At 44.0% G+C, this 12,625-nt stretch overlaps 1 protein-coding gene and 1 non-coding gene across 2 annotated transcripts; both read right to left on the bottom strand.

Moving 5' to 3' along the window:
- Nucleotides 1–1,802: 1,802 nt before the first annotated feature.
- Nucleotides 1,803–1,876, bottom strand: TRNAV-CAC. The gene has a single exon. It is a non-coding gene; the product is annotated as a tRNA-Val (tRNA).
- Nucleotides 1,877–2,965: 1,089 nt separating this feature from the next.
- LOC125515352 (germin-like protein 1-1) lies at nucleotides 2,966–3,997 on the bottom strand. Its single transcript, XM_048680802.1, has 2 exons — nucleotides 3,755–3,997; nucleotides 2,966–3,658 (listed from the first exon to the last, which is right to left on the bottom strand). The coding sequence occupies exons 1-2, from the start codon at nucleotides 3,873–3,875 to the stop codon at nucleotides 3,129–3,131; spliced, it is 651 nt and encodes a 216-aa protein (XP_048536759.1). The 5' UTR covers nucleotides 3,876–3,997; the 3' UTR covers nucleotides 2,966–3,128.
- Nucleotides 3,998–12,625: the final 8,628 nt, after the last annotated feature.

Raw genomic sequence — 12,625 nt, 5'->3', positions numbered from 1 at the left:
AAATAGAAAGGGAGCACCTAGATTTCTATAAGAGTGAATTCCAGTTTTTACTCTTTATTTTCATATTTTTGACACTAATTACCTCATTTAGCGGGATTTCATCCATTTTACCCCATTTAGCAAAAGTTCTGCCACAATTTACTCTGTTTACAATTTTGTGAGCATTTTGATGGGCAGGTCTCAATTGTCAGGTCCACCTGGCATGCCAAACCGGTCCTCGCAGCTTCTCCCGACCAGGCTGACTAGGTCGCTCGCGTCCAACGCACAACGCCTGAGTCGGGGCACACCACTCTGGCCTCCAACTAATATTCACGGCATGCATCGCTTGCCTTCCTTCGAATCACACATACGATCCTGCAGCAAACAAGAAAGTAAAAGATTTTCAACAATATTCAAAATGTTAAAAAATATATAATGTACCTTTGTCACAGAAGGGTGATATGCATACACGTGATCTTCTAATAAGCATCTTAATTCTGTCTGAATTAAACACCTCACCGGCCAATGCATGAGTCAGGAAAATTTCAGAATACACAAATTGCTATATATGATGGAGATGGTCAATATCACGTGGAATGGGGTACGACTGAGAGCGCTTATTTGTTCACTAACCTCATTGATTTGTTAGACTAGCGGTCGCCAAAGACCCGCCATCAACTGAGCACAACCTGATGGGGTCACGTACATGGACGCGCCCACGCCGATGTCGGCGAGCTTGATGGAGCCAGATTCCATAGGGTCGTTTCGTGCCTTGATGTCGTGGCCAGACGCCAGCGAGATTTACGGAGCCGGATTCCATGGTGTCGTTTCTTCCCTTGATGTCGCGGCCATACAGCGTGGCTCGAGCCTCGAGGAGGTATGAAATTGCGCCGCTGCCGCCGCTGGCTGACAATCCTAACCCTAGGTTCGAGTGAGCCTGACGAGTACGCGTGGTCGGAAGCCTGGACGGGCGATGCAATCGATTGGGAGTGACTATGGATAGTGACTGACTCGAGCATTGTGCATTGGACACTGACGCGAGCGACCACCATCGGGCCGGTCCGGTCGGGATAAGCTACAAGGACCGGTTCAGGAGAGAGAGAAATAGACGGGGAAAAACCGCCGATGTGGCATGCCAGCTGGCCCTAACAATTGGGACCTGTCGGTCTGAACACTCGCAAAATTTTAAACAGGGTAAACCGTGGCAGAAATTTCGCTAAATGGGGTAAAATAGATGAAATTTTGCTAAATCGGGTAATTAGTGTAGAATGTCAAAATATGAGGTAAGAACGGGAATTCACTCTTTCTATAATTACCTCCCAATTGATAGCATTCCAGAGCGCTAGCGGCTACCAATAATTTTTTCATTGGTTATAAACAATGTTTTAAATAGCAGGCTATGGCATTTAGCGATGACCCTTAAAAATAGCTATAGCTTGGCTATGGCGGGTTATAGCGAAGCTATAACGGCAAATTGTACATGAAATCATTTAACGGCAACAACCTCAAACATAGCAGGACTATAGCCGGCTATTTAAAATTATGGTTATAAATCAGCATAGCCCACCAGCCTGATTCATCTCATTGTTATTAGTCAGTAGGATTGCCGCCAATACATCAATTATACACAGGTAAACAAAGAGGAGCAACAGCTCACTGACGGCCACCGTGGCCTGTGAAGCTCTGACGAGGTCGGCGCCTCAATCTTCCTGCTAAGCATCACCCTAGACGACGACTGACACTCGCGGGTAACAGCGGACAAGGAAGAATTCATCTTGAGAGATTGCAAAAACAAAAAATCATGGACAAAAAAAGAAAAAAAAAGTCTGAGCCCAGGTTCGAACTGGGGACCTTTAGTGTGTGAGACTAACGTGATAACCAACTACACCACCCAGACGACTTGTTTTATCCCTGTCGACTAGTTTATCTAAAGTTGGTACTCCCTTCGTCCCAAAATTCTTATCTTAGATTTGTCTAAATTCGGATGTATCAAGTCGCATTTTAATATCAGATACATCCGTATCTAGATAAATGTAAGACAGGAATTTTGGGACGGAGAGAGTAGATATTACCTGAAGAAAACGTATGAAGACGTTCAACTGGATTATATATGGGCCTCGTTTAGTGCTGTTAGGGCCGCTGGTTAGGCGCCTTGCAGACTGCTATCACCTGTAATGTGATTTCCCTCAGACTTTGTATGAACGCTGTCCTATAAGGTAGCTCTTGAGCTAGCTAGCTTAGCAAAATTCAGTATCCCTTCTGTTCGGTTGGATGAACCCCCCGATGGCATTGTCTCTGCTTGTTCATGATGTAACTTTGATCACCAATGAATAAAAGGGGTGTTTTGGTGTAAAAAAATAGACGACAAAACTCCGACTTGAAAAAAAAACGATGGCAAAACTCAAGAATGGCCTTATTATATTGTTTAGGGCATTCATGATAGGTAAGCAACAAATGCAAGTAAGATTGTATATATATTTTTATTTCAAAATTTGGGCAAAAAACTGAAATGTTGCCCAACGTTGGGCGCACTGGTAGGTGGGACACAAGTATACTTTTGGTGTCCGTCGGGCGATCTAAACGGACAAGACACATAGGAGTATATATTATGTGTCCATTTAGGTCGATCTATGGGAGTTGCCCTTAGTCCTTACAACAAATATCTCTATTTTTATAAAAAATAGAGTTGGTGATGATGGTGTGCCTGTCATCCTGCAATATAGGCCGTCCGATTTATATCTGACGGATAGGAAGGAAACTATGGCGATTTTGTAAAAACATACCCACACATCTCTCCACATTTGCAAATAAGGTCTTCCCTTGTTCATCATTTTCTCTCACAAAAAACTACTCATACAAATGCATCTTGATGTCACATGCAACGTACGAGAATCTTGCTAGTAGATGACAAAACTACAGGTTTATAGATTTGTTGACATTTTTACAACGATGATGTATAACACATCAATGTAACATACACCGCGCGGAACAAAAACACGTTTTATTATTTCAAAGACAAACAAACGTAACATACACGTGAACAAATCAACTACACGGCATGCTACATCAATTTATTCAGTAACGAACACACTGAACAGATGATTCTTTTCTTCCGAAACGGATGGAGAGTTGCCGACGACAGAGGCTCCCTACTTGAACCTGGCCTTGACGGCGTCGATGTCTTCGTTATCAACCCGGAAGGCCTTGGCCAGCACGTCGGTTGGCACTGGTGGTGTGGCAGCGAAGAGTGTGGTGGCGATGGCTTGTGTGCCCTGGAGCTGGCTGTTGAAGGCGGCGATGACGGAGGCGGGGCCATGTCCCCTGTTCTGCTGGAAGTGCACGAGGCCACGCGGGAAGACGAACACCTCTCCGACGGTGACGAACCTAGTGAAGAGCTTGTTGGCGGTGGTGATGAAGCCCACCTCGAGGGTTCCCTTGGTGACGAAGATGATCTCGGTGGCGCGCGGGTGGGTGTGCGGCGGGTTCTGCCCTCCGACCGCGTAGTCGATGCGGGCCATGGACACACCGAGCGTGTTCACCCCGGGGAATGACTGCACGTTCGCCGCGGTGACGATGGAACCAGCCGGGTTGTTGGTGTTGCCGGCCTTCTTGAGTCCGGCGAAGAAGAAGTCGTCCGCCGTGATGTTGGCCTTGCACGGGAAGCCGTTGATCTTGATCGCTGCCACAAAGCATTTGGACGAACACACCGCGTCAGCAACAACCAGGACACCAGGATGCAAAGAAGAAGTACACATAATTTCGCAGGATGACTCACGGGATGCCAGGTCGGCGACGCAGACGTCCTGAAGCATGTCGGGGTCGCCGGCGAGGGAGGGGGCGGCGAGCACGAAGAGGACGGTGCAGGCCGCTAGGACGGAAAGCTGAAGCCTCGCCATGGTTGATTGCTCAATGCTTGCTTGCTACGAGCTTGGTGGTATAGCTTGGGTCTGGAAATAGCAGAGGTAGGAGGTGGTACTTGTAGGCAAGGTGATTCGTGTGTGGAACTATGGATGGCATCGCCATCTCAAGGTCAAACAGGGGTAGGCTGCGACGAGGCGACAGGGTCGGATGGCGAGGGAGAAGCAAGCATACGATTCCATTAATTTGGAGCCAATGGAGATATACTAGTTGTTTACCCGCTGCATGGAGGCTTCCTGCTGCTACTCTGAATCAGATCCATGGTCCAATTAATCCATTCGGTGTCACGCTATGAGACACGAGGAAACAACAACCCCATTTTCGCGGGTCTCTTGCCACGAACAATGCACGATTGCACATGCATGGCGACGGGTGTATCGAGTAGTTGCACATGCTAGTTCCGGGTCCCTCCCTCCCGATTTATTAGGCCCCTTATATTTAGGTCGAAGTTTGACTATCTATTTGACTAATATAAAATATAAAATATATGCTACAAAAAGTATATTTTTGGATTTGTATTTGAAAGAGGTTTCCGGTAGTATAGCATTCGTGACATATAGTTTACATTTGTTTAGTTAATCTTTGATCAAATTTCAGCCCAAAGTAAAAGAAGGTCTAATAAATCCGGACAGCGGTAATACCGTTAGACCTCATGGTGATTGACCAATACATACATACCCCTGCCTAATTGATGGTAAGCTGTCCCAGCCAGTAATCAATTCCACTTGCATCAAAGAGGAGCCATTCTGGTCAATAACTCCATCCAGATTTTATTCCGGAAGAGGAGAGGAGAAGGATGCCTTCTGACTTTTTTGCTTGCGAGGCTGAGCTGGAACAGCTCTCGTAGTACTTACTTAATTGTCAGGACTACTTACATAATTGTTAGTGGAAATCATGGTGCCCAACCCCATGCCCTATCGGAGACTTTTGTTTCTTCTGGGAATAATTTTTCCGTGGGCTAAACAGAGCACTCAGCCACTCACCATATTTTCAAATATAGCGGACAAAGCAGCGAGGGCGAGGCGAGATTTATGCCAAAGAATCTGATGTTGTTCATGGTAGTTAGAGCATCTACAACCGAAACCCGCGAACACGCGCGGACTGTGACCGGACAGATCTTAAATTTTACCATTTGCAACCATATACCTTATTTTCAAAATAGTTATTACATGGAAGGCCATGCACGACGATCACGTCCGTCTTGGGCCGACGAGGCTGTCAAAACACACCAAAAATTGCTCATACTTAAAATGCAGACATGCAGTAACATCAGAGGTGAGTGTTACGTTGATCTCCTCCGTGTGGGTCCAACGGCCCATCGGGCCCTTAGATCCACGCCGTGGTTGGGGGCGCCCAGCCCAGTATGGTTGGCGGGCCCCTGTCACACTGCGCCATATAAAGAGGTGGGGGCCGGCGGCTCGCATGATGAGGTTCGTCGCAAGCCGCACACCAACCGACAATCCCTTCCGATCTAGGGTTTCCGCAGTAGTGACGGGAAGCACCGCCACCACCTCGCCCACTCTTCGCCATCACCGACCGCTACTTCACTATGACCGTCTCTGGCTCGAGCTCGTCAGCTAAAGGAGAAGGAGGCTTTCACTTGATGAGTTGCTTAAAAGATGTTCCGACACTCAGAGGTGACAATTACACCGAGTCGAGGAAGAAAGTAGAACTGACATTTGTCTGTGCTGAGCAGGACTGGGTTGTGGACACTCCACAGCCGGTCAAGCCTAAAGAGCCAGTAAGAGCGGCAACTGATGATGATGCTGCATGGGATAAAAAGAAGGGGGGGGGCTTATGCTACTTTGGAGATGTCATACTCCATAGAAAATCAGAAGTGGGTCAATGCAAACGAAAAGTGCATGGCATGCATAAAGAATACAATTGAGAGCACCATTGTGGGCTCCATTGCAGAGTGCACTTCCGTAGGGGAGTTGCTTACAAAGATAAAGAGCCAGTTCAGTGGCTCTTCAAAGATATATGCCACCCAGATGTTAAAGTAACTGGTGACAGAACACTACACAGATAGTAGTCATGGAATAAGAGAGCACATCCTCAAGATGAGCAATATGGTAGCAAAGCTCAAGCCCATGGATGAGGATCTGGAGATCAAACCAAAGCTCCTAGTTCATCTAGTCATGGCTTCACTGCCAAAGGAGTTTGAAACTTTTGTTGTGAACTACAATATGTCACCTGGAACATGGGACATTGAAAAGACAATAGCAATGTGTGTCCAAGAAGAGGACAGACTCAAAGCCTCACATGGTGGTTCACTCAACTATGTGAAGGATCAGAAGAAAAAGAATTACAAGCAGAACAACAAAAGTTCCCCCTCAAAGCCACATGGTAAAGCTCTCTGTCAGCATCAACAGAAGCCTTTCCCAGTGAACAAAGACATGTGTCTCCACTGTAAGAAGACTGGGCATTACAAGGTCGACTGCCCTGATTGGCTAAAGTCAATCGTGGCAAAAAGAGGTAATAATATAGTTTCATTTGTAAATGAATCCTTGTATACATCGTTTTCAAAATCCACTTGGTGGATTGACTCAGGAGCAACTGTTCATGTTGCAAATTATTTACAGGGATTCCATTCGACGCGGACTACGCTAGGAAGCGAAAGACGCATTGAAGTGGCAAACGGAGTTGAAGCAGAAGTTGAAGCTGTCGGTGACATCTCCTTGGAGTTAGATGATGGATTCAATCTTCTACTTAGAGATGTTTTATTTGTTCGATCATGTCATAGAAACTTAATAAGTGTTTCTTGTTTGGACAAAGATAATTATGAATGTTATTTTGGACATGGCAAGTGTGCCATATGGTTAAATAATATTTATGTGGGTGATGTTGTACTACACGATGAGCTTTATTTCTTATCACTTCATGAAAAAGTTTATTCTGTATGCAATGTGAAAGAACATGTTTCCGCGTAGAATAAAGAACGAAAGAAAAGAAAGAGAACATTCGACTCATCGAAATTATGGCACCGTCGCTTGGGCCATATTTCCAAGGGGAGAATAGAAAGATTAGTCAAAAGTGAAATTCTTTCTCCGTTAGAATTCTCAGACTTAGAACACTGCATAGATTGCATTAAAGGAAAGTATATAAAACAAATCAAAAAGGGTGCAATCCATAGCACAGGCATACTAGAAATCAACCACACTGACATTTGCGGACCATTTTCGGTGAAAAGTGTGGATGGATATGACTCGTTCGTAACATTCACAGATGGTTACTCTCGCTATGGTTATATATATCCAATCAAAGAACGATCGAAAGTGTTGGATAAATTTAAAATATTCAAAGATGAGGTTGAAAATTAGCATTATAAAAGAATAAAGATAGTAAGGTCCGACCGTGAGGGGGAGTACTACGGTCAGTACACTCCATATGGCCAAGTTCCTGGACCTTTTGCAAAGTTCTTGCAGGAGACTGGCATAGTAGCCCAGTATTCAATGCCGGGCGAGCCTCAGCAAAATGGAGTAGCTGAAAGGCGCAACCGTACACTTATGGATATGGTGCGTAGTATGTCTCCAACGTATCTATAATTTTTTATTGTTCCATGCTATTATATTATCTGTTTTGGATGTTTAATGGGCTTTAATATGCTCTTTTATAATATTTTTGGGACTAACCTATTAACCGGAGGCCCAGTGCCGGTTTTTGTTTTTTTTGCCTATTTCAGTGTTTCATAGAAAAGGAATATCAAACGGAATGAAACCTTCGCGAGGATCTTTCTTGGAACAAACGCAAATCAGGAGACTTGGAGTAGAAGTCTGAAACTCCATGAAGCTTCCATGAGATAGGAGGGCACGCCCACGGGGGTAGGCACGCCCCACCCTTGTGTGCCCCACGGAGCTCCATTGACGTACTTCTTTCGCCTATATATACTCTTATACCCTAAAAACATCAGGGGAGCCACGAAACCACTTTTCCACCGTTGCAACCTTCTGTACCCGTGAGATCCCATCTGGGGCCTTTTCCGGCAATCTGCCAGAGGGGGATTCGATCACGGAGGGCTTCTACACCAACACCATAGCCTCTCCGATGATGTGTGAGTAGTTTACCACAGACCTTCGGATCCATAGTTATTAGCTAGATGGCTTCTTCTCTCTCTTTGGTTCTCAATACAAAGTTCTCCTCGATGTTCTTGGAGATCTATTCGATGTAATACCTTTTTGCGATGTGTTTGCCGAGATCCGATGAATTGTGTATTTATGATCAAGTTTATCTATGAATAATATTTGGTTCTTCTCCGAATTCTTATATGCATGATTTGATATCTTTGCAAGTCTCTTTGAATTATCGGTTTAGTTTTGCCTACTAGATTGATCTTTCTTGCAATAGGAGAAGTGCTTAGCTTTGGGTTCAATCTTCCGGTGTCCTTTTCCAGTGACAGTAGGGGCAGTAAGGCACGTATTGTATTGTTGCCATCGAGGATACAAAGATGGGGTTTATATCATATTGCTTGAGTTTATTCCTCTACATCATGTCATCTCACCTAAAGAGTACTTTGTTCTTATGAACTTAATACTCTAGATGCATGCTAGATAGTGGTAGATGTGTGGAGTAATAGTAGTAGATGCAGAATCGTTTCGGTCTACTTAACACGGACATGATGCCTATGTTCATAACCATTGCCTATATATTCTCATAACTATGCGCTCTTCTATCAATTGCTCGGCAGTAATTTGTTCACCCACCGTAATACTTGCTATCATGAGAGAAGCCACTAGTGAAACCTATGGCCCCCAGGTCTATTTCTTATTATATTGCATCTCTTTTATTATTGCATCTTGTTTACTATTTTGCAATCTTTACTTTCCAATCTATACAACAAAAATACCAAAAATATTTATCTTACTATCTTTATCAGATCTCACTTTCGCAAGTGATCATGAAGGGATTGACAACCCTTTATCGTGTTGGTTGCGAGGTTCTTGGTTGTTTGTGCAGGTACTAGGTGACTTGTGTGTTATCTCCTACTGGATTGATACCTGCTTGGCCATGCCGCCAAATCCAATCCAAAATCGAGCAAAATCTTATTCATCCACATTATTTTACTAATTTTTATTCGTAGGACAAGGAAAAACCAACGCATGCTCAAGAGGTAGCAGTGCGCAGCATGATGAGTTATTCCAACTTGCCATTGGGATTATGGATGGAGGCGATTAAAACCGCCATTCACATTCTCAATAGAGTACCAAGCAAGTCAGTGCGCAAAACACCGTACGAGCTATGGACAGGAAGGGTGCCCTCCCTACAACAATTCAGGGTGTGGGGTGCCCTGCTGAGGCCACAATGTTTAATCCAAACATTGCAAAGTTAGACAGTGAGTTGCCACTTCATTGGCTATCCAGACAGATCAAAGGGTTTTCGTTTCTACTGCTCAGACAGATATACAAAGTTTGTAAAAACAAGACATGCAATCTTCTTAGAGGACGAAATGATGAGGGGGGGGGGCTTGGTAGCTCGGAAAATTGATCTTGAGAAGAAGAGGGTGCATGCACCTAATCCGATGATTCAGGAGCCATTTTTCTCACTACCACTTGCAGCTCCACCGATGACAACTATGGGGGTAGACCCGGAACATGTCCGTCAGGAGCCGACTGAACCCGTTGTTGATCATGAAAGGGAGGTGCAACAACAAATTTTAGAAGAAGGGCCAGAAGTTGAGGCACAGAATGTGCCAGAAACTGAGGCCCTTAGAAGGTCTACAAGACACAAAAAGTCAGCTATTTCTATTGATTATAAAGTTTATAACACGGAAATAGTTCATACAGAAAATATCCCACCTCATATGAAGAAGCCATGAGAATCCCTCATTCATCGAAGTGGATGAGGGCAATGGAAGAAAAGATGAAATCGATGAGTTCCAAATATGTTTGGGACTTAGAGGAAATTCCTAAAGGAGCCAAGACAGTAGGCTGCAAATGGGTGTATAAAACTAAGTATGACTCTAAAGGGGATGTAGAAAAGTATAAAGCAAGACTTGTGGCAAAAGGATTTACACAAAGAGAAGGGATAGATTACAATGAGAAATTTTCTCCAGTCTCATGTAAGGATTCCTTCAGAATCATAATGGCATTAGTTGCTCATTTTCATTTAGAGTTATATCAAATGGATGTAAAGACGACATTTCTCAACGGGGATTTAGAAAAAATCTCTATATGAAACAACCCAAGGGTTTTATCATGGAAGGCAAGGAAAATATGGGATGCCGCCTGAAGAAATCCATTTATGGATTAAAGCAAGCCTCTAGAAAGTGGTATCTAAAGTTCAATCAAACGATTAAAAGTTTTGGATTCAAAGAAAATATTGACGATAACTGCATTTATGCAAAGTTTAAAAATGTGGATGATATCCTGCTTGCTAGCAGTGATGTTAGTCTACTACAAGAAACAAAGAAGTTCTTATCCTCAAATTTTAACATAACGGATCTTGGTGAAGCATCATATGTTTTGGGCATAGAAATTCACCGAGATAGGAACAATGGAGTCTTAGAACTATCGCAGAAAGCATATTTAGAAAAGGTTCTTAAAAAGTATAATATGCATGCGAGTAAAGCCACAACTGCTCCAATAGTCAAGGGCGATAGTTTTGGGAAATTCCAATGTCCCAAGAACCGGTACGAGATCGATCAAATGAAAGCAGTAGCATATTCTTCGGCAGTTGGCAGCTTACAGTATGCACAAGTGTGCACTCGCCCTGACTTAGCCTTTATCATCGGGGTACTTGGTAAATATCAAGAGAATCCAGGCATAGAGCACTGGAAGATGGTAAAGAAAGCATTACGTTATGCGCAAGACACGAAGGACTACATGCTAATATACAGGAGAAGTGATTCTCTAGAGATAAAAGGGTATTCAGACGCAGATTTTGCGGGGGACAAAGATGATAGAAAATCCACGTCAGGGTACGTATTCACTCTCGCTGGGGGAGCTATTTCGTGGAAAAGCTCCAAACAGTCGATAGTTGCATCATCCATGATGTATGCAGAATTCATAGCATGCTTCGAAGCCACGGGGCAGGCGATATGGCTAAAAAAATTTGTACCCGACTTGAAAGTGGTAGATTGTATTCACAAACCACTAAAGATGTACTGTGACAACTAGCCCGCAGTATTCTATGCTCACAACAACAAATCGAGTAATGCTGCCAAAACAATAGAGATAAGGTATTATGTTGTGAAAGATAAAATCCAGGATCAAACTATAAGTCTCAAGCATATAAGGGCAAAATATATGCTTGCGGATCCGCTAAAGAAAGGCTTACCATCCAATGTGTTCAAGAAACACTTAGCCGACATGGGTTTAAGGGAAAGCCTTATGATTCCTCGATAGGCCCAAAAAGGAACAAAATTTGTTTTTGAACAAAACATATGTTGTAGCTGTATGATTCTATCGGCAATTAAGCTGTGACGATGAAACATGCTCTATGTACCAATATGTGACGAAACAAATAAACTAGAAAGTATAAGGTTAAAAGTAAAGTTGAGATCAAGGGGGAGAATGTTAGGTTGATCTCCTCCGTGTGGGTCCAACGGTCCATCGGGCCCTTAGATTCGTGCCCTGATCGGGGGTGCCCAACCCACTATGTTTGGCGGGCCCCTGTCACATTGCGCCATATAAAGAGGTGGGGACCGGCGGCTCGCAAGATGAGGTTCGTCGCAAGCCGCACACCCCACCGACAATCCCTTCCGATCTAGGGTTTCCGTAGTAGTGACGGGAAGCACCGCCACCACCTCGCCCACTCTACGCCATCACCAGCCGCTACTTCACCATGGCCAGCTCTGGCTCGAGCTCGTCAGCCAAAGGAGAAGATAGGACCGTCGGGATCCCTAACCCTAACCGATCCAGTGATCTAACACCGAGGACACTTCTACACGGTCTGATCTTGGCAGGTCAGGTCGGCTATAGTTCTATGGAAGTTGAATCAGATTGTCTCCTTTTCTTTTTGAGTATTGAATCAGACTGTCTCGAGGCGGTGGAAGTGATGAAGCAAGTAGGTAATTCTATAGGCCCCGCTGCAGCCATCTTCGAAGAGTGCATGTTCTTATCTCACAACTTCAGTTTTGTTTCTTTCATTCATTGCCCTAGGGAAGCTAATAGCGCTGATGATAGCCTTCCTAATTTTGTGATGCATCCCTGAACTACTGTTTGGAATGGGGAGTCACCTTCTTTTTTGGCTAATGTATTACTAGCAAACGATGTATTCGTTATGCATAGTTTAGTATAAACACCATAAAGGCTTTATTCAAAAAAGACAACAAAACGTCAGTTAAAAAAGAGACACGTAACTCAAGAATGGCCCATGTTTAGGGCATTCATAAGAGGTAAGCAACAAAGGCAAATAAAGATTGTAGTATTTCGTACCATACCATGTGAGAGCCAGAAAGAAAGACTTTTTTGAAAGGAAAAGACTTTATTCCTCAAATAATGGACATGTATTTTACAATAAGGAGAAGAGCGAATGGGCTAAGCCGGTTATGGGAAGGACGCATGTCGAGAGATGGCAAAATAAAATTAGACATCTACGACAATTTCTGAGAGGTTGGGCTAGAAATGAGAGTGAGATTTACAAACAGGAAAAGGAGCGTGTTACTCAACTGATTGAGGCACTAGACTTAAAGGCTGAAGCCACTCTCCTTTCTGTTAAGGAGCATCGAACCAAGTCCGAGGCTGAGCAAGGTCTATGTGCTCTCCTGAGAGAGGAGGAGCGTAAGTGGGCG

Source organism: Triticum urartu, chromosome 6, assembly GCF_003073215.2.
Source record: "Triticum urartu cultivar G1812 chromosome 6, Tu2.1, whole genome shotgun sequence".
NCBI lineage: Eukaryota > Viridiplantae > Streptophyta > Magnoliopsida > Poales > Poaceae > Triticum > Triticum urartu.
This window is presented reverse-complemented; position numbering and strand designations above follow the sequence as displayed.